General features: G+C 34.2%; 1 protein-coding gene across 4 annotated transcripts in view; it reads left to right on the top strand.

The window, feature by feature from the left end:
* The window catches only part of LOC128546244 (cytosolic phospholipase A2-like), a 65,482-nt gene extending 39,121 nt beyond the window's left edge, over positions 1 to 26,361 (top strand). For 3 of the 4 annotated variants that reach the window (XM_053524582.1, XM_053524583.1, XM_053524584.1), the window contains 14 exons: positions 1,931 to 2,077; positions 6,854 to 6,966; positions 7,850 to 7,887; positions 8,791 to 8,923; positions 14,861 to 14,997; positions 15,148 to 15,370; positions 15,630 to 15,744; positions 16,066 to 16,203; positions 16,783 to 16,878; positions 18,698 to 18,973; positions 20,376 to 20,438; positions 22,885 to 23,069; positions 23,261 to 23,447; positions 24,235 to 26,361. In XM_053524582.1, the coding sequence (XP_053380557.1) occupies positions 1,931 to 2,077; positions 6,854 to 6,966; positions 7,850 to 7,887; positions 8,791 to 8,923; positions 14,861 to 14,997; positions 15,148 to 15,370; positions 15,630 to 15,744; positions 16,066 to 16,203; positions 16,783 to 16,878; positions 18,698 to 18,973; positions 20,376 to 20,438; positions 22,885 to 23,069; positions 23,261 to 23,447; positions 24,235 to 24,440 (2,057 nt within the window). In that variant the 3' untranslated portion in view covers positions 24,441 to 26,361. The remainder of the gene's footprint in view (positions 1 to 1,930; positions 2,078 to 6,853; positions 6,967 to 7,849; positions 7,888 to 8,790; positions 8,924 to 14,860; positions 14,998 to 15,147; positions 15,371 to 15,629; positions 15,745 to 16,065; positions 16,204 to 16,782; positions 16,879 to 18,697; positions 18,974 to 20,375; positions 20,439 to 22,884; positions 23,070 to 23,260; positions 23,448 to 24,234) is intronic. The other variant, XM_053524585.1, reaches the window with a different exon arrangement.
* The last annotated feature ends 288 nt before the right edge of the window (positions 26,362 to 26,649 follow it).

The raw sequence follows: 26,649 nt of genomic DNA, 5'->3' as shown, positions 1-26,649 counted from the left end.
AAGGTCATGCACTTTATTTATTTACGTTGAGACATTGTCAGTTTATAGATACTATTCATTCGTAATCTAAATATGATGGATGGAATTTATTCAAATTTTATGATTAAGGACATTAAAAAGTGCTTTGTACAAAGGCAATATGTCTACCTAGCTTACTGTTTGAATTAAACTGACAGTTAACATTTCTTTTCTAAAATGAACTCCAAAACTATCTAACTGAATTATTTGAAATTTCGCAAACTGACAAAGAACCTTGAAATAAAGTGCCATGGGTTTGCCTTTACTTCTTTAATTATCTCTCTTAATAAAATTGAGTTTTCTAAGGCATAACGTAAAACAAATTAAGTTATGGGGACATAAACGGGTATTAAGTTGTTTACCCGTAATGAATATCAGCAAAATATACATTCCCTTTACATAAAAGAGGCAAGGGACTATACTGGCGACTGACATACTACTAAAAGCAGTTTATCTTGGCATTTACTTTGTTCAGTCGTCTAATTAGTACTTAGGTTACTGGCATCATTTGATAATGCCTCTTGTAGTCTACTTGCATAAGTGATTGTTAAATTACATATTAACCATTTCAGCAGATGGTCTAGATCATGTTGCTGAGCAATGAATGTCTACCACTGAGAATATCATTATTTATGAGGTTTATCATTTACTTCTACAAAACATACGCTACATCATATTGACAAAAACTTTTATATTTCCACAGAAATCATAAAGTTTTAGTGATTAGTTAACAAGCATACGTATTTATAAGTATTTCATATCTCTCTTCATTACTTTCTTCAACAAATCTGGAATTGGTAAAAATTTTAGTGGCGCCCTTTTACATAATCATTGAATTGCACTGAATTAAATTTATTCACTTTTTTTGAAAAAAAGTAATTTTTCTCCACCTTCCTCGAAGAAAAAAGGGAGACTTAGAAGTGGGATGTGTCCATCCGTCCGTCCGTCTGTCCATTTTTGTTGCATTTCATGTCCGGTCCGTAAGTCTGCAATCCATGAAGGGATTTTGAAAAAAAAAAACGTAGATTAACCCCACAAGGAGACGACGTGTCGCGCACAAGAAACAGACCCCTAGCTGCAACTTCAAGGTCACAGATGGAGGTCAAAGGTTAACAGGGAATTGGGCCATGCCTATAACTCTTCAATTCTTCAAGGGCTTTTATAATTACTTGTCACAAATGTTCTCCGTAATGAAACAACGTGTCATGTGCAAGACCCAGACCCCTAGCTCTAAGGTCAAGGTCTGACTTAGATGTCAAAGGTTAAACAGGGTCTGTTTCATGTCTGGTTCATAACTCTACCATTCATCATGGGATTTCGAAATCACTAAGCACAAATATTCTTTTATGAAACAACATGTCGCAATGCAAGACCCAAGATCCTTACCCAAAGGTCAATGTCACCATAAGAGGTCAATAACTTTACTTTGCATGAATGGACATACAAATAACTTGGCACAAACAGTCATCGTAGCAACTTGATTTGCCAATGTAAGACCCAGTCCTATAGCGTAAGGTTGGAGATAAAATTTTGTTGGAATTTCATCTGGTCTGTAACTTATATGCATGGATGTATATTTAAGAAATTTGGCATAAATATTAACCAATACAAGACATTGTGTCATGTGTAAAGGTCCAGGTCATAATAAATTCACTCATTTTACGATTTTTGTACAGTTTCACAGGTCACAAAAATAAACAAAAAAGATTACAATTTACAAACTAAAAACCTAAATGTACTTTTGGAAAAAAATGAAATAGCGTCGTTGTCGTGACGATTATATGATTTGAATAAATAAATATTTTCTTGTAAACAGTTTAGCATAATTGACCTTAGTGAGTGTTTGAATGATTTGTTACCGCTGTGATGAAAGTGACGTAAATCCCAAATTATTCCATTGATTCTCTTTCAGTTGATACTCCGGATCCTTATGTAAAAATGACTATCAAGACTGCGCCTAATGGTACACAGCGAACCAAACATTTTAACAATAACGTCAATCCGGATTGGAATGAGACGTTCAAATTCTTTCTCGACCCACTTGTCGATAACGAAATGGGTAAATATAAGTCAATGCATTTGTGCGTGATATTCGACCATTTCACAGCTTAGTAAATTGCTGCCGAAAATTTATCTTAAAGAGCAAGGAATGCCTGATAAGTTAACTTTATATGAAGCCATCTTCAAGCCTTTCATAACACTGAAATATTTTTTAAAATCGGACCACTATTGAAAAAGATATGGCAGTGTAAGGCAGCCATTTTAGTGTGTTTATGACGTCATTTACACACTTTTGAATTATTCATTTAGCAAATAACCTTTTAAATAGATTAATTTCATACTTTTCTTGAGTGTAAGATGTAAAACGTGGTATTTTCATTCATTATAACTGAAAAGGGGAAAAATTATTTTACAAAAATAAGTAAATGCAGTTTAAATATGCATCTAGAAATTTACTAAATCCGACATTTTGTTTTCTGTTGCCATGGAAACAAAATGGTCGCTATTTTGTTCAAATATTTAAATGCTCATAACTTTCTCATTTTTAATCCGATTTTGAACATTCTTTCACTTCTTTAAATGACTAAAGAAATCCTAGCACATAGAATTAACATAAGAACAGCATTGCCTTTCCCTTTAATGGAATTTCTTTTATTTGAAACAATATAAAACATGCATGCAAATACATGTAGTTACAAAACTAGCCAGTTGTTAAACTTTGAAAAAAACTTCCCGAGTAAGAGCTCATAAAATTTCCTAGCGATATATCTTTCTCTTAGTGAAGACAATTTTTGGTATACTAATATAAAATGGAACTCATTTTCAACTGCATTATTACAAAGTTTACATAATCTTTAAATTTGCTCTCTTAGTGTGCTATCCTTTCTACCTCTTTCTATTTCAAGATTATGTAAAGAAAGATGTAGTTTCGGTAGTGCGTTTCTGAACTACAAATCATTAAAACAGTTAAATATTTTTTATGTTCAAAAGTATTCACGAACAGCAAGTATGCAAATGATTTGGGCTATCGCGAATTAACGAGTTAATTCCTGCAAATATTGGTCCTTCATTTTTTGAACAAAAGCATTAATAGAAACATTTTAATTGTTCACACCATTGGTCGCATCAAATATCACTAAACCCATTACTACACAGCGTATTTCTTAAACCCTTGATCCAGTTTGTTTGACCGCTTTTGTCTAAGATAACATTTTTAAAAGCCTATGTTTTCCTTTTTAAAGAATTTTACACCAGTATCTTACGACCCTTTTTTTCCGGAATTTATTAACATTGGAACCTTCCACAATCACCAAGCACTGTGACATTTGTTATTTTTTTGTTTGACACATAAATATCTTTTACATGCATAATTATATACTTATTCTGGTGGTGCTAACGTGTATATCCCAAAATCTCAGCCCCATATGATAGGACTGCCTAATTTTTGTATCATATATGTTAGAAAGTGTTTTTTTTGGGGGAACTGTCCATACTCATATAGATTTGACAGAACCGATATAAGAACTCGTGTTGCGTTAGAAGCTTGATCATTTGCACTTCAAGATTTTGGCTATTATAAACCCAATGTTCGTTTTTTGATAGTCTCCAACCTTTCTTAAAAACCATAACTTTTCATTTTGTAGGGTACATTAGTACGTCTTATTAGTTCGCCGATAAAGACTAATAACAAGCTTGGGAAAGCCAAATAGCCTTGCTTTAAGCCTACTGGACAATTGAAATAGTCTATCAGTGTCATAAAGACTAAAAACAAGCTTGAGAAAGCCAAATAGCCTTGCTTTAAGCCTACTGGACAATTGAAATAGTCTATCAGTGTCATAAAGACTAAAAACAAGCTTGGGAAAGCCAAATAGCCTTGATTTAAGCCTACTGGACAATTGAAATAGTCTATCAGTGTCAGACCTTCGTTTGTTTTAACACATACTTGTACCGTTTTTGGTTATACTAAAATTGCGTCATATAGTTTACCTTTTAAACCAGATTTTCTCAATGCTTGCCAAAGTTTATGTCTATTTATAAGATCAAAGCATGTCATAAAATCAATAAATACTACGTATAATTTACCACCTGGCTTCCTCAATGTTTTAGCAATAACTGATTGGATTATAAAACATTATCTAGTGTGGAGTAGCCTTCCCGGAAACCTTCTTAGGGTTCTTGTATTCTATCAAACATGTTTACATAAAATACCAATCTTCGCATTAACATACTTGTAAAGATTTTACTAAATGTGTACAAAAGAGATATACCTCTGTAGTTTTCAGGAGCATTTAAGACCCTCTTTTTATAAATAGTAACTATTATTGCCTTGCTCCATAATTCTGGAAAAGAACCGGTATCATAAAGATTAAGAGTAGTAGCAAGACAAAAGCATTAATAAAAAAAATCAGGAATAATGTTATCTTCTACCCTGCTTGCATCGCGTTTAAGACCTCAAACGGCTCTGAGAATCTCGTCTTATTTCCGAGCTAAGTATCATAATTTTTATGTTATTTGATACCTCTTAAGGGATTAATATATCTTCCTCGTTAATTTCATCCAGGTTATCTATATTAAACAACGATTTAAATTGATTTTTCCAATCATTCTTGGCAATAGCTTTTGAACCTTTGCTTTTTTGGAACACATAATTTTCTTTCTATTCCAATTCCAAACTGTTTCAATTATCAATGAGTTCAAATAGCTGTTTGTTTAAAAATGTATCCTTTTTTTAATTACAGGTTTGTTAATATGTATTTTTATCATAATGTGTTCGTTTATAAATTTTCTTCGGATCTGTTTCTCCTGAATGTGCGAAGTTTGCTATTGTTTAAATATTTCAAATCATTTTGGTTGATGATTGACTTTGAATTTTCATTTCTTAAGACAACATTCTCCACTTGTCTCTCACATTTCTATATTGAATTGGTTTATAAACTCAGGGGACATATTCAATGATAATTTTACGCGATATTCAACAATATCAGTTTTCTTAAAACTGTATTTACAACTTAAAGGATACGTTAACCAATGGTTTATGTATCTCACTAGCCACCGACTGTCAATAAATTTCAAAACTTACCACTAAATGAAAAGATTCAGATTTATTTTAAATTTCAAAATTTTTAATAATCTAATCTGTAGGAAAACAACAAATTATTAATCACACTAAACCCTAGCTAACTAATAAATGTGAAATCGCCATTGCCTATATCTCTGAAAAAATGCCCATTTCCTTTACTCAGCATCTAGGTTTTACATAGTTTTTAAAACTCAATTCTAAACGAGTTAACTTTTTAATCGCCTGCTTTTCCAGGACCCAAGAAGACATCTTCATGCATCTATTTCAACGGAATGATATGAAACAAGCACAGATGAGAAATATTGAAATATGCCTGATATATGAGCAAACATTAACCAAAATCTAAATTTTGTTTGTAAGGTATGGCAGGAAAAGAAGACATAATTCTTTGTCTAATACTTCTGCCTGAAAACAAAATTAGTTTTTAACATTTATGTATATTTCTATTACGTTCTTTTTCGATTAGGAAAGCTAGTATAAAAAATCGAGGAGCGGGTAGGGGATGACGTTACTTTTGTTCAATGTACATGTCATTGCTTTGATATTCCATACTGCAAACTCACTGTAAAAATAACGAAGAAAATAGGAAACGGAAATATCAATTTTTGAATTTTAAAATTTAGAAAAGTAAATACCTTACAGCAATCCAACAACAGTTAAAATGATAACGCAAATAGTTACCACGACATTTCAATAACAGAAAACTATGTATATTGAAATCTGATACAATGTAAATAAACTGAAAGAATGACTACATAATTTCGTTCATTAGGCATAGGTACTAATATTCCTTACTCTGCTTTTTTTTTTCGGTTTTCACAACATCAAAGTCGTCCTTCTATTGCTTAAAACATTCATTTAATAGTTTGTATCACTTAATTCCTTTCGGAATTCAGCGAACAACATCTTAAGGAAAAAAGTCTGTATATAACAAGAAATGTTAGCTGTGGCGTTTTGCCCATCAGACGGTTTTCAAGCTATTTGCCTTGATCACCTTGATCACATAACTACAATGTACTATAGTCTGATTATAAATGTTTTCTACTTTGTAATGAAATATGTCTGTACAGTTACTGTATTATTTAATAGTTGCAACAGTTTATTTAATTGATTTATATTTAATCTACATGTATGTGCCTTTTACCTGATTGAAAAAAAAATCTTTGCGTATATTTTTTTGATATGAGTGTAGTCGGCAGAGCATATGGAATGTCATGCTTAACTGTGAAAAAAATGTTTCTACAGGTTTGATTCTCATATGTGGCAAAACGTATTTTTGTTAATTTTTGGAAAGGAAGTATCTTCTTAACTGCACTTATAAACATATGCCACAATTATTACAACTCTTAAAAGCTCTAAATTTAAATTGTAAAGATCCATTATAAACCAAATCTATAAAACAGTCTACATGCAGAGGGCAGAAATTGTTATAAAACATTGCAATAAATTACGTATCAATAGCAGTTGACTATGTTTGTTTAGCTCATCAAAGTCACGTAAGAATTTCTATTGTTTTTAATTATTGTTTGTAATCAGGCTACCAAAAACTCTAGGGTTCCTTTCTGATGGAAAAGGGAAATATTTGTTTGATCATAACCTTATTATTTTTGAAAATAGTGAACATATTCTTTGTCATTCACCGGGAATTTAAGACGTGGTAACACCATAATAATATAGACTATGTTTGCAATTTAGCATAAATATGCAGTTTACATATTTTAATCGCAATATAAGACTTTTGAAACATTTTTACAGAAATAACTTTAGTAGATGCTGACTACATATCAGACGACACTATCTCGACAAAAAAGATAAAGATACCCAGTGCACCAATGGAAAAGGTTCAGCAAACAGTACAATTCAGTGAGGTACATACTACCAATCAGAAAAAATACTATTAATAATCATTTTATATTACTCTCATCTTAAGAAAAATAGGTAAACTGTTTAGCTCGTTGCCGGTCGGTCGGTTGGTAGACCATTTGGTTTCCGGTCAATATGTAGAGAATGCCTCTTAATAGGCAAACTACATACGATGACTACATGTTGTCTGTATACCTTATAGTGCTTTTTTGGGGGGTGTTTGGGGGCAGTAAATAAAAGGTCGAGACCACAGTGACCTTGAGACTGAAAACAGTTTCAGCTCATTAAACAAGGAATTCCTAGTTACAAATAGCTCTTGTTATGACAAATGAATCAGATTCTTCTGTTAAACAGGATTACAAATGGATGGTTAAAGGGCATGTTTATTTTGAACTGTTTTCCTTTTTATTTGAGAAAAAATTGAAGAACCGTTTCGCAGTGTGTATATTTATAATTTACATTGCCAAAAGTAGGTAATTCTGTTAATGTGTTAACAAACCAGTCAAAAGTAAATCTGATCCAGTTTACAAAAAATACAGTTAGGCACTAAGCAGAAAGACATATCGAAGTCCTTCGATATTCATAAAAATGTTGTTTTACCTTTAACCTGCGAGCGGCAAGTGACTCTACCTTTGCGACCAGTGCAGACAACGGTCAGCCTGCACGCCCATGCATGATCATGGTCTGCACTGCTCGCTATTCAGTCAGTAAATTTTCATTGAACACCAGATTAAATAATGGATCAGTTTATTTTAGTAATCTAAATAAACGTTAGACAATAAACACCTGCAATATTCATCAATACAGTAGTGCACAAAACATTCCATTTTGCTCTTATGGTAGTCCGAGCGGATTGATTTCAATATCGATGTGTTTTTTTTATTTTAGAAGTCCGCAGTTGACATAGAAATGTCGGCAGAGCTTGAGTAAGTGATTCTTACATCATATTCTGCATTGCAATACTTTAGTTTGAACGATTCAGTTCTTTAAACTTTGTAATTAGTATCTTTAATGTGCAATCTGTGACATATTTTCATGCATAGACAAGATACAGCGATCAGTTTGTTACTACTTAACTACAACGAAGTTCAATCGTCAAATATTATATTCAATAATACATATGTGTATAACTATTACTGAGCTTTCCAGTTCACCTGAGCTCAGTGCTGGTGTGAGCTGTTTTTCCAAATATCTCCTTTACGAGGTCTGTCCCACTTACCTAGCTCGTCCCTTCAAAATTGCATCCTTCTGTTCATGTAAATCGGCAGTTGGTTTCCTTTGGAAAGTCTTTTTCAATATAATTATTTTCCACGGCCCGTGTCAGATCCACAATAGATAAAAGTAGAATCTTCTGCAAAATACATCTTCTCAAAAACGGTTAGGAGATGTGACTAGTTTTCTTTCCATTACGTTTACGAAAATCTTTGATGATCATCTCTTCTAAAATTTATAGCCCGCTTTTAAAGTTTTATTGTAGAATTATTTCCTTTGACATTTTACGTAAAGAAAACATGACATCCAGATTTCTACTCTAAACCAGTCTATTAGATCTTCAAAATGGTTTTGTTTCTGCATTTCTACCCAGATTTTTGTATAACTTTACTAGAATGACACTGGTAATGAATCTCAATCAACGATTTCAACGATTTTCAAGACGTCTGTAGGGGCAAAAACAATTTCCGTCATAAACGATGCTATTTCTATATATGAAAATAGTTTTAATTAGAACCTGGCTTTCGCCATGAGTTTCGGTAAAATATAAATATATAGTTTTGATATCTTAATGAAAATCGTATCTCAGAGTAAAATACACTTTGTGAAACTTTCAGCAACACGACAGAGCTGGGATACAGTCTTGATCTTTGTAAAGAAGAAAGACTTTTTATAGAGAAAAGACGAAACTGTGTGTTTCAGGCAATGAAGGAAATTCTCGGAGATGATGCTCCCCGCACTATCAATGAGGTAGGGATCTATCGTGTGTATCAGGCAGTGATGGAAGAGGATGCTTCTCAAAACATCAGTGGGATATTTGTATAGGGATTTAGTATGAGTATATAGCAATGGTAGATACCCTTTAAGAAGAACGCCTTGCAGTATCAGGGAGGTATTGATATAGGAATATAGTATGTGCATTAAACAATGAAGGATATCCTCAAAGAGGAAGCATGTGTATCAGGCAAAAAAAGTTAATTTTGTAAAAAATACAAAATAGAGTTATGGAACCTGTGCAGTGTAAGTCATTTTATCACAGCGAATGCGTTTGTGAAGTTTCAAACCATTCCCACGAGTGATTACTGAGATACCAGCTTACTAATAAAAACTTAACCAAATTGTGACGCCGACGCCGGCGCACGGGTAAGTCCAATAGCTCTACCTATTCTTTGAATAGTCAGCTAAAGAGCGAAGACATTACTTACGTTCGTCATCAACCTCTGAGTGTAACCTTTAGACTAGTTTGTTTTAATCTGGTAGTAATATTGATTGACCTTGTTTTTCAACTGTATGAAAAGTATCGTGTTTATCAAATACTAGACTTTTTTCAACAGACTGACATGCACTGCAGGTAAAATAGTTTCGAATTCCGTTCTTAAGTTTGATACTAAACATTCTTTTTCTTTTTGTTGTTTATAAACAAATGTAATCCTTTCTGTTTTCAAACGTGTATTTACCTTTACTGTTGTTTTAGTAAGAGGCCAAGATCCTTTTTTCCTCTTCTGTGCAAAATGCATAGATAGATTCTATTATTTCTCTTCTTTTAACCACCTTGCGTTAATCGACGCTAAAAAGTTTAAAGGTGAAAGGAATAATAGGTACTCTTTTGATGGGGAGTATGACTCATTTGTAAAAACAAATCCAGTTGGATTCGAACCATGGACCCACATATTTGTGATCACTCGATGTCCTGCGTCCGTCGTCTGTCTGTCGTCTGTCTGTCTGTCAACATTTAGCTTGTGTATGCGATAGAGGCTGTAATTTTCAATTGATCTTCATGAAATTTTGCCAGAATAATTGCCTTGGTTAAATCTAGGTCGAGTTTCAATTCAATATGGGTCAGCTGTGGTCAGAATCTAGGCCACTAGGTCAAATCAAAGGAAAACCTGTGTATGCGATAGATGCTGTATTTTCAATTGATCTTTATGAAATTTGGTTACAATAATTGCCTTGATGAAATCTAGGCCGAGTTCGAATATGGGTCATCTGGGGTCAAAAACTAGGTCACTAGGTCAAATCAAAGAGAAAACTTTTGTATGCAATGAAGACTGTATTTTTCAATTAATCTTCATAAATTATGGTTAGAATGATTGCCATGTTAAAATCTAGGCCGAATTTGAATATGGGTCATCTGGGATCAAAAACAAGGTCACTAGGTCAGCTCAAAGAAAAACCTTGTGTATGCGATAGAGGCTGTATTTTTCAATGGTCTTCATGAATTTTGGTCAGAATGAGTCCCTTGAACTTGATGAAATTTGGTTAGAATAATTACCTTGATAAGATCTAGGTCGAGTTCGAATATGGGTCAGTTGGGGTCAAAAACTAGGACACTAGGCCAAATCAAAGAAAAACCTTGTGTATGCTAGAGGCTGTATTTTTCAATTGATCTTCATAAAATTTGGTGAGAATAAGTGCCTTGATAAAATCTAGGACGAATTGGAATTTGGTTCATCTGGGATCATAAACTAGGTCACTAGGCCAAATCAAAGAAAAACCTTGTGTATGCAATAGAGGCTGTATTTTTCTATTAATCTTCATGAAATTTAGTCAGAATGATTGCCTTGATGAAATCTAAGACGACTTTGAATATTGGTCATCTGGTGTTAATGACTAGGTCACTAGGTAAAATCAAAGAAAACCTTGTGTATCTGATAGAGGCTGTATTTTTCAACTGATCTTCATGAAATTTGGTCAGAATGATAGCCTTGATGAAATATAAATGTTTGAATATGGGCCATCTGGGTTCAATAACTAGGTCATTAGGTCATATCTAAGAAAATTCTTGTGTATGCATAGAGGCTGTATTTTTCAATTGATCTTCATAACATTTAGTCAGAATGATAGCCTTGATGAAATATAAACGTTTGAATATGGGTCATCTGGGTTCAATAACTAGGTCATTAGGTCATATCTAATATGATTCTTAAGTAAAACTCAAGAGACCACATTTTTGTCGAGTCTTAATGAAACTTGGCCAGAATATTTGTTTCCATGAAATCACTAGGTCAAACATGTTTACACTGTTATGGTGCATTTCTAAGGTGAGCGACCAAGGGCAATCTTGGCCCTCTTGTTTATTTTTACTTGCATAATTACTGCCTGAGCTGCAGTCAGATAACGCAGTTTCATTGATTGTATATATGAGGGCTAATCAAAAACAACACAGACTTTTGCTGTCAAAAGCCGCTTTTTTGTGTATTCTGCAATGTGAGACATATGACTGTAATAAGCGATCTCTGTGTAATTCTGTCTTATATTCTTTGTATCATTTTTGTTGACATGCGAAGCGCGTCGAACGTTTTAATTTCCATAGCTATGTATAACCGGCGCAGTCGCTTTTTATCTGTCATGATTTGATTAGACCTCTGTTGTTTGCGCTGATAGTCTACTTATATATCTGAACAAGAAAAAATAACAGAACAGGTTCTGTTATTATGGACGATGTCTAAGAATAAGCTTAAGATCTGCTATTTCTTCTGGTAATTAAACAATAAATTTGCAATGCGCTACAATATCACTGTATAAAGACACCGTGTATTTCCACTTATATGAAAATAGTACATTGTATTTTTTGGTGAAATTTGATATATCTAATCAGTATTAACATGAAGATTCTACAAACAAACCAAGTTTGGTGTGATTCCGATTTGTAGTTTCTAAACAGTGGATGTTTAAGTGAAAATATGTAAAAGCTATTGTGGAAATAAAGTATGAGAATAAAGTCTTAACTCCATCTACACATCACCATGGTTGCAGTCAAATAGGTGTATTGAAGTCTTTAATTTCTTTTGTTTCAGGAAATCTATTTAAGTGATAGCCTTTAGTTATCTCTGGATAAGACTATAAATCTTACATTCCATTTGTTGTAACTTTTTTGCTGAGCAGGTATGTTTTTTCCAGTCTACAATTTTTTATAGTAAAATACTCTCCACTGGGACTTGAACCCAGACCTCTTCCTACATGTTGTAAGAAGCATTCTTACATTAAACTATAGAGAGGAAAACTAAATCACATGTTGTAGAACTGGAAAATACAATATTTTGGCATATTTATCTGTAATTAGAATAAATTCATATACATTTTAATGACAAAGTAAAAATGCATGGTTATACCTATTTTCCTTCAACCATTTCATTTTAAAACAAGAGCTCCCAGAACACGAAATTCCCCCTTGATGCATTCAATACTTGAACAAGAACAGAAATTATTTGGTCACTGAGCACGGCTCTACTGTTCTGGGTTAACGTGACCTTGACCTTTGACCTACTGACCTCAAAACCATATGGATCCACCTATTAAGTTTCATGATTTTAAGCCCAATCGTTCTCGAGTTACCATCCGGAAATGGTTCAACTGTTCCGGATCACTGCGACCTTGACCTCAAAATCAAAAGAGGACATCTGCTGGTCATGATCAACTTTCATTTTTCTAGGCCCAAATCTTCACAAGTTATCATCCGGAAACCATTTAACTGTTCTTAGTCACTGTGACCTTGACCTTTGTCATACTGACCTCAAAATAAATAAGGACCATCTGCTTGCCATGACCAACCTCCCTATCAACTTTCATGATCCTAGGCCCAAGTGTTCTAGAGTTATCATCCGGAAATGGATTAATCTACTGACAGACCGTCCGATCGACCAACACCTGCAAAACAGTATACCCCACATTCTTCGAGGGGCAAAAATGAGAACCTTGAAATTAATCAAGAAATATAAATTCTATTCCTCTACAGTTACATAATATGTGCTGTATATTTGCAGTTTTGTCCCATATACATGTGTGCATTCAAAATTATCACTCAGTTAATATCAAATTTTGATGTTTCCTCATATTAAACAGCCATATCTTTTGAATTTGTGTCATTTGAACAGTTATTCTAACTATTTTTCTTTTTTGCAAATATAAGAGTGTATTAAAGGAAACAAATTACTGGGAAACACATTTAATCCCTGCCCCTGCAGGGATGGTGAAATCTGATTTTTTTTGACATACATATTTGTCTGTTTTCTCAAAGATTTGCTATATTTGATTATATTGTAAAATGTGGAGAACTCCTATTTGTCCCTATTGCAGGGTTCATATAGAACTTTCAAAACAAATTTCAAGTATTTTTCAAGGATTTTTCTCCATTTTCAAGGGCTACAAAATCACATGTTGCATTTATTTCTTTTACTCATGGCGGATTCTGTCGATTTTCTATAATAAACACTGCAACATTAACCCGGAAAGGAACTTCAATTCAGCACCGATAAAATTTCGCGTGATAATTGCTTTCAGATTACTAAAGCCCGTTCTGGTGCTGGACCATACTATCATTTACTTAGTACATATCAGTAAGTCCTGTCAAAGATAGATCTGCCATTTGTTGGTCTTTTTCCCACTATTTTGGTCTGATCTGTTATTTTGATTGCAAAATGTTGTGACAACAATGCCCAATGAATCTGCAATTTTCAAGGCTTTTTACCCAAATTCAAGCACTTTGTAAGTACTTTTCAAGGCTGCCCTTCATTTCAAGCACTTTTCAAGATGCAGCTCATTTTCAAGCACTTTTCTAGGCCTGTGTGAACCCTGTATTGGCTCTGGATCAAGTGCGCAAGTTGGACAATTGATCTTGCCACGCTTGCTGTGGCTAATACCGGCCAACTATCGGTATTTTCTGATCTGTTGCCAGTGCACTTATCTCATTCCCAGTAAGTTCCCTGTAGTTTTTGAATTGGTGGTCTCTGACCTGTTGGTAACGCACGTAAAGTCGTCATCGGCTCTCATAGATAATCAGATGCTTAGTTATGTAGAGATTATGGCAAACACCATGTGAAATTTATAAACTATTGAAGCAGACATCAAAACAATATTCGGTCATCTGTGTCTTGATCTTTAAGTGGTACAAACGATTGGCAAATGATCCAGAATTGCTAAAAGACAGCGAATGTCGAGAAAGAAAACGTCAATTCCGTGATTCGACGTTATAGTCCATCTATGACGCCTTGGATAAAGACCAGATGTTCATGGTGCGAATCTTGTTTGTGATTCTTGTTATAATTATTCGTACTCAGTAGTCACACTGATCGACTTCTTATGATTTAGATATTGCTTATTACAATTAATGAAACAAATAAACAAATATAAATCAATACAAACTTAATTAAAAAAAACCCGATGAAGTCAAGACGTCGTTAACGTCTTTGAAATATGATCCCCGTGCGCCGGGTTAGTGTAAATGACTGTCTTCGAGGAAGCGTAACTCATGATTGCATGATCTTTTCTAAGTCAAATTTGCAGTGAAGTAAGTAAAAAGATTGCGGATCATGATCTTGTTTCGCTTCATTAAAGTATAAACAATCTAGAGACAAATTCTACATTATTTTTTTAACAGCCCTCGTATATTATACGTGTTAATTGCATTTTAATGCAATAAAATTAGCTCCTAAACAGCTAAGAATATTAACGTGTATATTATGAAGTACAGTCACAGCTCAATACACAGCAATGAACAGCAGAACATCAAGAAAATTGTTCAGCCAAACATTCAGGAAGGTCAATGTCACAACTAGTTTAAGGATAGGGAACGCACGACGGGATCAGGCGTTTAAAGGCTGATATATATAAATTCCAAATTGGAATTTTTCTATGTGTCATGTTATGTTACTACAGATGTAAAATAAAATGATTATTTATTGTCTGCAGGTTCCGATAATAGGGGTATTAGGTTCTGGTGGAGGATTCCGTGCTTTGACGGCATTTAGTGGAGTGATGGGTGCCCTAGTGGACTCTAGGATCTCAGACATGGTCATGTTTAATGCAGGACTTTCAGGCTCTGCTTGGTAAGAAAGAGAATTATGCTTTAAATCAACAAGCAAGTGATGTTGTTTTTTTTTGTTTTTTTTTTTTTCGGTTAAGGAAATTTCGTGTCTGTGTGTCTGTTTTTTTGAAGAGGTCGCAATGAACTCAATCATTCTGTCTTTATATAAAAGGTACTTATCTACTTTGTACTCACACCCTGATTGGCCTGAGAAATCTCCACGTGAACTTCGTAATGAGTTACGGGACAGTATCGACTCCAGTCCATTCTGGACACTAAGTCCTGCTAGCTTGTGGCGGTACTGGGACAGAGTAAAGGCAAAGCGTGATCAGGGACAGCCAGTCAGTTTCACAGATTTCTACGGTCATCTTGTCGGTGAAACTCTTCTACAAGGGGTAATATATTCGTCAGTTTACATAAAATTACACAACTTATCTCAGTCATTACATAAATACATTTGTTGAGTTTCTTCCTTTAAATTTATTACCTAAAGATAAAATATTTTCGTGAAACAAGGCAGATATTAATCATTTTACTCCCTTGACATTTACAATGATATCCAGGAAGGCTGAAAGAAGTCAAAATATTAATAAATATCAAACCGGAACTACTTTAGAATGCGCCATTATACTTTGATGTATGTTATTCTTTCAGAGGCTGGACGCAAAGCTAACAAACCAGCAAGAGAAGCTAAAAGAAGGAAAGATTCCATTGCCAATGTACACCGGAGTGCACGTGAAGAAGGAAGTCTCAGCCAAGGTTTTTCACGGTAAATAAAACTAAAATTGATTCAATTCAATTTCAAATTTTGGAATGGGATTCTAAAATTGGTTGAAAACATGATAGGTTTGAATACAATCAAATGTGTATGTTACAGTGTGCAGAAAGCATTACATCGTGACGACAAACCTCTTCGTCATAAGGAAAATATTGTTGTAAGTCAGTTCTTTTATCAACCCAAAAAATGACCTAATAACGAAGAAACATAAATTAATAAAGAACATGCAAATCTATCAGAATAAAAATCAAAGAAATAAGAAAATCGAAGTGAAAGAATTTTTATTCCGAGATAATGTAATCTATATTTCAGAATGGATGGAGTTTACTCCGTATGAAATTGGAGTAATGAAATACGGAACATATATGCCAACAGGGATGTTTGGAAGCAAATTTTTCCTAGGTCATCTTGTCAAAGAGTGTGATGAGCCGCCGCTGCATTTTTTGCAAGGTAAAACTCATGGACTTGCATGCTGTTTTCTGTCTCCTCTCCCATCTTGCCGAAAAGTATGAGGAGTCGGCGCTGCATTTCTGATGTTTGCATGGTAAAAGAGCATACATTCTGTTTTCTGTCCTGCTCACTCACTCCTACTCCACCACCACCAACTTAGCCATTTTATCAAAAGTGTAAGGATTCACTGCTGCATTTCTTGTAAGGTAAAATAACAAAACGGTCTTGCATCCTTTCCCCTTTCTCCCTTTATTTACAGTAACCTATATTATAAATGAACAAAGTGTTAGGAGCAGGAACTTCTACTGGAATATTCAAATTAAACTCTAATCCATGAAAAAGGTGCACATTTTCAAGGTTTGCTAATAGTAGAAAACTTTGTCTAAATTAATCAATACAGATCTTTTCAAAGGAACGAATGGTCCGAATATCGTGTCTTCTTTTCGGGTTGGTAGATTGTCAATAAAAATTATACAATATTACATTGGTCTCTAGCAATTATAAATACAAAATCGAAATGATGTAAAATTGAACATTTAAAAAGCCTGATATATCTAGCGTTTTTGTCGCCTTTTTCAGGTATTTGGGGAAGTGCGTACTGTGTACTGCTGAAAAGATTTTTTGGTAAAAAGAACAACGAAAAAGAGAATTCACAACAGGAAAGAGACGAATTAGGTACTAACCACTTTTTTTACTTTTTCGCTACAATGACCACATTGCGAATGTGCAGTATGGGCCTCATTAAAACAATATTTAAAAAAAGGACAAGTAAACTATATTAATTATGTGTCCCACCACACAGTGGTGTGGGAGACATATTGATTTATTCCAGTCTGTGTGTCTGTCTGTGTGTCTGTCAGTCTGTCCGTCTGTCACAAAGTTTGTCCGCACTCTAAGTCGAACATTTCTCATCCGATCTTCACCAAACTTGAACAAAATATGTTTGACCATAAGACCTCGGCCAAGTTCGATTACTAGCCAAATCCGCCTAGGCACCTGTGAATTATGGCTCTTAAATTACTGATTGGGTCCACTCATCAAGACCATCGAGACAAAAACTAGACATTTCTCAATTGTGTCCACTCATCAAAGCCATGGAGAGTAACATTTTTCAATGGGGCAGTTGTGGGAGACATGCGATTTTCTCAAAAGCCTCTCTAGTTTTTTTTTTTAAAGCCGACTGTGAAGCAAGTTCTACAACTTATATTAATCGCTGTTCACACCTCATTCATGATGAAATCCATCGCCACGAGGTATGACGCGGCTGGGGATCGTACCGAGTGAGATGGCTAGACCCTCTTATGTATGAACAATATAAAAGCATAAATATGGTCTCACACTAATCTTTATAATATTGTATATATTTGTTTACTTGTACCTTATTATAATGGATTCTGGTATGTTGAGGTCTGTAAATATATATAATACAATGTATATAAAATATTTATAAATATGTAATGCCATATAGCATATCAATGAGATAATGACGGGCAGAATCAACAATAGCTTCCAATAAAACGTAACAAGATGATTTCTCATTAAAACATACGGGTACATGTATCATCGTTGCATACTGTATACGAAATTATAGATGGGGGTACCTGTACAAATAAATATATATTTATTACAATGCAGTTTCACCCATTAAATAATGCAGACAACAGTATCAACGAGTGACGTGACTTTAGCGGAAAAGTACAGTGCGTCATGTGTATTGGAATGTATAGGTTGATGATGTACATTGAAATATTGGAATCGAATTCTGAAACTCTGTGATTTTAGAAGTTCTTTAACCTCGACCTGTTGCAATACTGTAAACAATCAGGTGACTTCTCGATCTCTGTTCTTACCGATAATGCTGATATACAAATAGGCAACTCGGACACAGAGCTAGCTCTGCTCGGCCTATTTGACTTCATACTAAGCCGGTGACACAAAAATCCGTTACAATAGCATTGCGATATCCTTGTTGCATAGCAAGACTAGTGTTTCAGATTAGTATTGATCTTTAAAACTTGCTTTGCTCGTATAATGTCATGTACCGTTTCCTAAAATGAACTCGTTCACGTATTTTGTTGTTATGTTACTGAAAACTATTCGAAAGTACTATTTTGTCCGTGATTCAGAAAACAGCTACCACATTTGCCAACTATAACTGTGGAATAAATTCATTTACGGTTTTCAACCAGAAACATGTACTCATTCTCTCTTTGATTTTTGTGTTAGAGACAGATAATTTTAACCGTTCCCTTTTATTTTTGTACGATTATTATTTCTTTTGTTTCCAATTGTAATGATTAACCACAAAGCAATTAAATTAAATCATTGTTTTTGCAGAACTGCCTTTTTAAGAAGATTATCACGTTCTTCTTGGTAATTTGAATATTTCTACTTATGTGACTTTTTTGGATTTATTCCAGATCAACTATACATAATAATAAATGTTTAGTATAATCATTGATCAGCATGTGTTTATTCGACTTATTAAAAACAGATAAAGAGTTAAACGACGATTTGCCAGTACAGGGCAGTGGTTGTCCTGATACCAGTGACAGTGAAGACGGTGAAAGTACTGCAGATGCTAATGATGAACATGAGAAAAGGAAAAAGGACACTGAGGAAAACAAGCGTGTTTCAATATTTAGCTCACTTGTTGGATCCGTGTTTGACTGCAAACCGTTCTGGAATAGTATTGACAGAAGGGCGGCAGTCGTGTTTAATTTCATGCGCGGTTTATCGCTTCAAAGATACAACCAAAACGAAGCCCAAGGTACAAGCACACATGGGTTTTGACATTATTTTCCAGTCTGTGATTGTTTTCTTCTTGACAATGAGTTAAAATTAGCGGATTCTTTGCATTTTGAAAGAACTGTTAAAGTTGAATGATTCAGGTTAAACGTCTTTATGTTTTAAGTCTTTTTATTTGCTAAGTTGATTTTCAATATTTTGAACTTTGATACTGAACCCGTTTTAAAAATGGAGTACATACCTTAATGAAAGTATTTTCTCCAAAGTAAGATGTATGTTTGTACAGAAAAATAACACAGTGTTATTCGTTGAGGTTTTTTATGTCTCATTGTTGTTGTACATTTAATCATTCCTAGAAATTATCGAGCGTAAGTATGCGCGGCTTGTTTTTTGGAATCTGCACTGACCTTTACATTTTGACCACAACAGCGGATATTTAGTGCCGTGTGGTAGCAGTAAAATGTTTCCCCATAATATATCTCAGTGTTGGTATATATTTATTGATTCCTAGAATTAATTTGAGTATTTGTGTGTGCGGCTGGTGATCCGTGGGTTGCCTCTCTGCCCTTACATTATTTTTCAATAGCATTTTTTATACATAAAATAGCTAGTGTTATCTTATCTCTATAATATGTCGAAAAGCTTTCTAAGCTATCAACTGAGTTCAATAGTGATAGACTTAAGGTAGTTCTGCACGTTTGATAAACCGGAAGTGATGGCGTAACGTCATTTATCCGGAAAACGTAGAATAAAGCCTAGATTCGGCGTACGGAAATTAAAATCGTTTTATGAATTAATGACAATCTGTGAGTTAATTTATTTAAATGGCAATGTTACTTTATTTCTAAAGTCAAAATATGATGTGAAAACATATGACAGGTTAAAGATTTCAAAATAACGTCTTAAAATTAGCGTGAAATGTCCGGTTCACTTTAATCATGGTTAAATACCTCAAAAATAAGCACACGGACATATGCATTTTATTTCACCAAATTATAGACCATGTGTTTATTTACAAATGTGAAAAGTTTCATCAAAATCTACATTGTGGAAAAAATTCTATTCGCGAAAATGTTATGAAAGTTATGATTTTCCCATAGACTCCCATTGTGAAATATTGCATGATGTCCAAATTTTTCAAATCGGTGGAGCAAACACTCAAGCACACGACCCTATTATTTTTATTTGCTGAATTTTCTTTGTATATTCTGAAGTTTCGAAAAATCAGAGTTTAATCAAATTCTACATTGTAGAAAAAAGTTCGATCCAAACGTGCAGAACTACCTTAAGCTGTAAACTTAGTTCAATAGTGATATTCTTTAGATGTCAACTGAGTTCAATAGTGATAGACTTGTGGACTGTACTATTTACACATAAATCATGGTCTAATACAATAGTCATTTATGATTCATATCTAATTGCAGCAATGACCGTTGGAGCAAGGTCCGTGATTACTCTAGCAAAGATTAGGTTTCCGAGTGAAAGCTGTAAGTATTAACCCTCACCCGGCCTTTATAAGTTTCAGTGAAATATATAATTATTTCTGGAATAATAATGTACAGCGATTTGCAGACATTGTAAGTATATGATCCAAGATATGTTGATTCAGATGTCAAACAGTCTGGCTGTATCATTTTTTTCATAATAATAAATAATTAAACTCATCTAACAAATTAGTTGGTTGGTTGGATTTAACGTCGCACCGACACATGATAGGTCATATGGCGACTTTCCAGCTTTAATGGTGGAGGAAGAACCCAGGTGCCCCTCCGTGCATTATTTCATGATGAGCGGGCACCTGGGTAGAACCACCGACCTTCCGTAAGCCAGCTGGATGGCTTCCTCACATGAAGAATTCAACGCCTCGAGTGAGGCTCGAACCCACATCAATGAGGGGCAAGTGATTTGAAGCCAGCGACCTTAACCACTCGGCCACGTCTATCAAATTAACATTTCATATATATATATATATATATATATATATATATATATATATATATATATATATATATATATATATATGTTTATATCATTTTATACAGTTTGTGGATTCCATTGAATGTACAGATCATCACAAGTTTGATTTATTGCACCATTTTTAAAAATCTGTAATAGAAGAATAACTCCCATAGGTTGTTAATACGACGTTGACTTCGTTATGTTCTAATATAACTCCCTTTTCATGTTGAAATTTTAAGACTATACGTGCTTTCCATTATATACATACATAAAAACTGACGATATTTAATGATTTTTGACAAGTATTTTGTTTCAAATAAATAAAATTTCGGATAGAAAAAAATCGGTCATACCATTAAACCTTTTACTTTTTTGTGTTAACATAGCTATAAACAAACTTATATCTAGTCTTGTTAATATCAGTCAAATCACAGACATAACGTGAATGACAGAAAATAATTAAAGGATATAAGAGACTAAAAGAAGTAGAATATAGTCAACATTGAGTAAAGGTAAAATGTCTTTTGACATTTGACTATTTATTACAATTGACTATATTTGACAAATTGAAAACCGGCATGAAATATTAATATTTTTGAAGTTAAAATTAAAATATAGCAATTTTTGCACACAGTTCTTGCCCGTTTGCATGGCAACCAAGGACACAGAAACCCGTTTCTATGTAAGAAGGTGCATATGATTACTTGCCATCTACTTAAGTCCTAGTCCAGTTACCACATATTTTCAATATATCATGAAAACAACATTGGGTGACAAAAGTATACGAGAGATAGATCAACGATAGCTGTATTTTATACATTTTAAGTATGATACCATATGCGTCACAGGTTGCTTCGGTAGAGCTATAATGATGACTAATTTGTCTGTGCTTTATTTTGACAGAGGGTTCTACCGCTTGCTCGCTTAGCTCAATAGGGAGAGCGCAGATCTATGGATCTGGGTAGAACCACCTTCTGTGCGCCAGCTTTGTAACAACAATAACAGTTCTAGTAGCGATGACGAACGCAATGATTTATCGTTTTATTCTTTACAAAATGTTCTTGCGATAAATTTACGGATGACAGATTATGAGCATAGAAATAATGAATGCAAGGAGATAGAATCAGGCGTTGGGTTCTACTAAGCGATACCCAGGACTTGAAATAATAATTATTTCACCATAATCATTCAGTGATGGTATATTTCTGGTCCTTTGGGATCATCGAGCCCATTTAATGATAGACTTCCACTTAAGCCGATGCTTGCGAGTGTGTTCAGTGTCTCACATTTCATTACCTCCTATAAACAATAAAAACTGTGAAAAGTTGCTTTTGAAGCATAGAACACAACCAAGAAACATAAAATTCTGCTATTTTTTTTGGTAGGTTGCACTTTAAATTTCATCGAACCTACGATATATGTACCATACCTATGTTGATATCTATATTTCTCAATGCCTGAATTTTCTTTGTTCATGTCCCGTTTTGATTTTAGGTCAGAAATCTATAGCACGTGTACTAGTTATAATTGAAAAATAATTAAATGGAATTAAGATATAGGTTATATATAACTCTTTCTTGTTTTGAAGTTTTCTCTAATTATGACATGATTTTTTTCTTTCTTCAGAAGACAGAACACACCTAATCATCGGCAGACTCCGTTTACTATTTATTGATCCCATCTCTATGTTTTTCATGTACCTTTCTTGACGTACATTATCACAATTAATAGCTGATTGACTTTTTATCGAGAACTTTTCACGAGTTCTGCGGTGGAGGTATCGCTTCTTTGTTGTTTATATCAATGATAATTGGAAAGTCAATGAACTTTTTATCGCAGCGACAGACATTAAAACGACCTCGAAAATCACTTTAAGAACTCGAGCCCGCTTTAACATAATATAGTGTTAAAATGATTATGTAATAATTCACCACATACGATAACGTCATTGCGTGTTTGCTTATATCTATTTAGCTGAAAACCAGTTTGATGAAATATTTGATATGTTTCCTACGTCATCGAAGAAGTTGTATGTTGTGGATGCCGGCTTGGCCTTCAATTCTCCCTACCCACTACTGCTACGACCTCAGCGAGGAGTGGACCTCATTCTGTCATTCGAATATAGTTCACGCGATCACGACAAAACATCTCTTTTTTCGGTATTATATTATTGACTTTCTTTTTCTTACCAACGGTTATTCAAATATTGTATAGAATTATATGTCATGCTTTAAACAAATTTGCTACTTATATTTCTTGAGTGTCCGTGTCATGTGGTCGGTTAGCTTAACATTATATTTTAAAGAAATTTACTTGTTTCTCTAATTTACAATTATACCTTTAATTATAGGAGCTGTTGTTAGCCGAGGAGTGGGCAAAGCTTAATAAAGTCCCATTCCCTGTTATCGACCCTACCATTGTTGACCGTGAGGGACTCAAGGAATGCTATGTGTTCGAAAATCCCAACGATCCGAAATGCCCGATCGTCATGCATTTCGTTATCCTAAATATCACTTTCCGAGAGTTTAAAGCACCAGGTATGTATTTCACTTTCAGTGCAGTGTGTAGTTTTATCTGTTAAGCGAAAGTACTTGCAAAATAGAAGTGATAAGTTAATAAGGGATGTCGGGAAATAATAAACATTAGGAGCAAATATTTATTTTGTAAAACAGCCAAATTTTAGTGTTGCTTTACTTACAATTGACAAACATTATCTCATAAAATTCTAGTTTAAGTACATTAGATATAGTCCTACGTTTTCGTCATTTGACTTTGACAAATTCAGTGAATACATATTCTTTTTTCACTAGTTGCTTTAAGGGTATTCTTTGAGGACTCTATGCAAGTGTTTTGAAACTACCCCTTGGTAAATTCTTGCAAATTTATGCTTCATAGACCACTTCTATATTGTTCAGAAGAAATAAGCAACACTTTTTACAAAGATTATCTTGTTCTTGTTTGGAAATACATACATTACTCCCTTCAAAACTTGTATTTCGACTGTCCACGGTCTGTTTAGACTATATCAAACTTTCAACAAACGTATTTTCTATCATTCACACTTACTAGAAGTCTCAATAGTCCGTGTGTTGAAACTGCAAAATTAAAGTAAAAGTAAAACTGTCGAAAATTACTCTATACTGACATAATATATGTATTCTTAGAACAGTATGATAGAGTTGTATGAAAAACAATGATCAAAGACGCGGCAAAAAAAAATCCTAAAACAAAAATATCACCAGAGTATCATAATACTTTTCTAGAACCGAAATCGATTTTTTTTGATAAGACAAACACTATTAGAGCATTACCATTGTTTTCCAGGCGTGCGAAGGAGCACTCAAGAAGAAAAGGATTACGCTAACTTTGATATCTTCGACGATCCAAAAGACACATATTCTACATCCAATTTCAAATACACAAACCAAGCGTTTGACCGTCTTGCTGACCTTATGGAATTCAACACATTACTATGTAAAGAGTTGATCATTGAAAACATAAAAATGTGTGTTAAGAATCGAGCAATTTAGTGCAGAGGAAAAGAAGTGAAAATGGCACTTATCATTGAAATAATATACTGAGCAAACCAGCTACCCCACAATTTATTTTTTATCTTTTTTTTGTTTTGTTTTTTTTTTTTAAATTTTGTTATCTAAGTAAAATCAAACTATGCCATCATACAAATTTACTACTCATTTTACTACTTCAAATGTCTAGAATTCACAAAATAGCGAAAATCGTTATGAAGATGGAAAATGACAACAGAAATAAAATAATGTCCTTGTCGTGTTCTAACGGAAAGGAGCTTTTAATATTAAAGTAATGTTTAACAATTTTCTGCTAAAAATTAAAACTTGTCACCATATTATTCCTACTGGTCTGAAGGTAAAACCTATAAAAATAATTTGAAACCCTTAACCGACTTTCCTGCAAATAATGAGATTATTTGACTGTCATGCTCACCTAAATACTTAAAGAAAGACGACAGTATATTGATGGAACTTACACTTATATAATTCAGTTAGGATTGTGTAGAAGTATACTCCGGAATTAGTAACACACAATATTGGACAGATAGGAAATACGTGTAAATGTGTGCTACTGAAATAGCTCAAAAGGAAATGTTGTTTATTTGATATCTTCAGATATTTGCAAAGGTTCTGAATAGTCATTACAGAACGGTTAAGAGTAAAAGCATAACGTGTTATAAAAACGCTATTTTATCTGGAAGGAATAGATGGAACAGCTTTTATGACACTACATCGAATTAATTAAACAGCGGCAAATCATCATAGGAAGCGTAAAATTTATACAAATGCAATTCGAAGGATTTGATTTGAATCAAAGTTACTGAGTGCTAATTTTATACTAAGTTTTTGTTTGAGTTTTAAGTTTATAGACGTTAATTTTCTTCTTCTATAGACTTGCTTCTTTAATTTCATAGACGTGTTTTTATCTTGTGGCGGTGTCCGTTCAGGCAGTGTTCTTTATATTTGTCTGTTTGTTTGTCACTTCTGTCTTTTTGTTATTGAATTCATTGTAGTTTATGTATACAGTAAGTGTGCAGATATACACGCTCACGTGTACCCGTTTCCATGTGCACAATCGGTGTGCACATATACACGCTCACGTGTACCCGTTTCCATGTGCTCAATCAGTGTGCATATATACACGCTCTCGTGTACCCGTTTCCATGTGCTCAGTCCGAGTGCACGGATACACGCTCACGAGTACCCGTTTCCATGTGCTCAGTCGGTGTGCACATACACACGCTCACGTGAATCCGTTTTCATGTTCTCAGTCGGAGTGCACATAAACACGCTCAAGTGAATCCATTTCCATGTACTCAGTTGGTTTGCACGTATACACGCTCACGTGAAACCGTTTCAATGTGCTCAGTCGGTGTGTACGTAAACACGTTCATGTGTACTCTTATTCACGTGTTCACTCGATATACACGTACTCACTTTACGTGTACCCGTTTCCATGTGCTCAGTCCTTGTGAATACATATACGAGCACACGCGTACCTGTTTCCATGTGCTTAGTCTGTGTGCACGATAGATGCTCACGTGTACCCGTTTCCATGTGCTCAGTCGGTGTGCACGTATACACGCTCACGCGTACCTGTTTCCATGTGCTCAGTCGGTGTGCACAATGTGGAGTGCTGTAAAGGTGACTGCATACCTTGATTGTGACTTTCTGTTTGACGTTTGCCCTAGTGTTTTCTTTATTTGATAGACGTGTTATTCATTGAAATAGATACTTTACATTATATACATACGTTTGATCTAAAAAAAAATGTTGTTTCACTCATGTGGTTCTGTGACGTAAATTTGTATATGAAAATAATTGGAACCACTGACTTACCTTGGCTTGACCTACATAACTGACATTTTGATTAACTTGTTTTTAAGTTTTCTATATATACTAATAAAGGTTTATAAACGTGTTATTTTCACTTATTTAAAAACGCCACCTCGGTAGCCAGTGGTAGAACCGCGTCATACCAAAGTTGTGAAAAATGGTACTTGTGTTCATCGCTTGAGCTCAGCTTTAAGAGAATAGTTCCAGACCTGGTCTGCCCAGTGTCAGTATAATGTGTCTGTGTGAGGTATCATGTCACGGGTCTACGGCCTTATATTCCATTGAGGCAGCACTATAAACTTGAGAATTGTGCTTACTGCTACAGGCAAACACCGGCATTTATATGACTGTAAAGTAGTTTGTTAAAACAAAC

This window comes from Mercenaria mercenaria, chromosome 15, assembly GCF_021730395.1.
Source record: "Mercenaria mercenaria strain notata chromosome 15, MADL_Memer_1, whole genome shotgun sequence".
In the NCBI taxonomy this organism is placed as follows: Eukaryota; Metazoa; Mollusca; class Bivalvia; order Venerida; family Veneridae; genus Mercenaria; species Mercenaria mercenaria.
The sequence above is the reverse complement of the archived record's forward strand: the minus strand, read 5'-3'. Positions and strand labels throughout refer to the sequence as shown.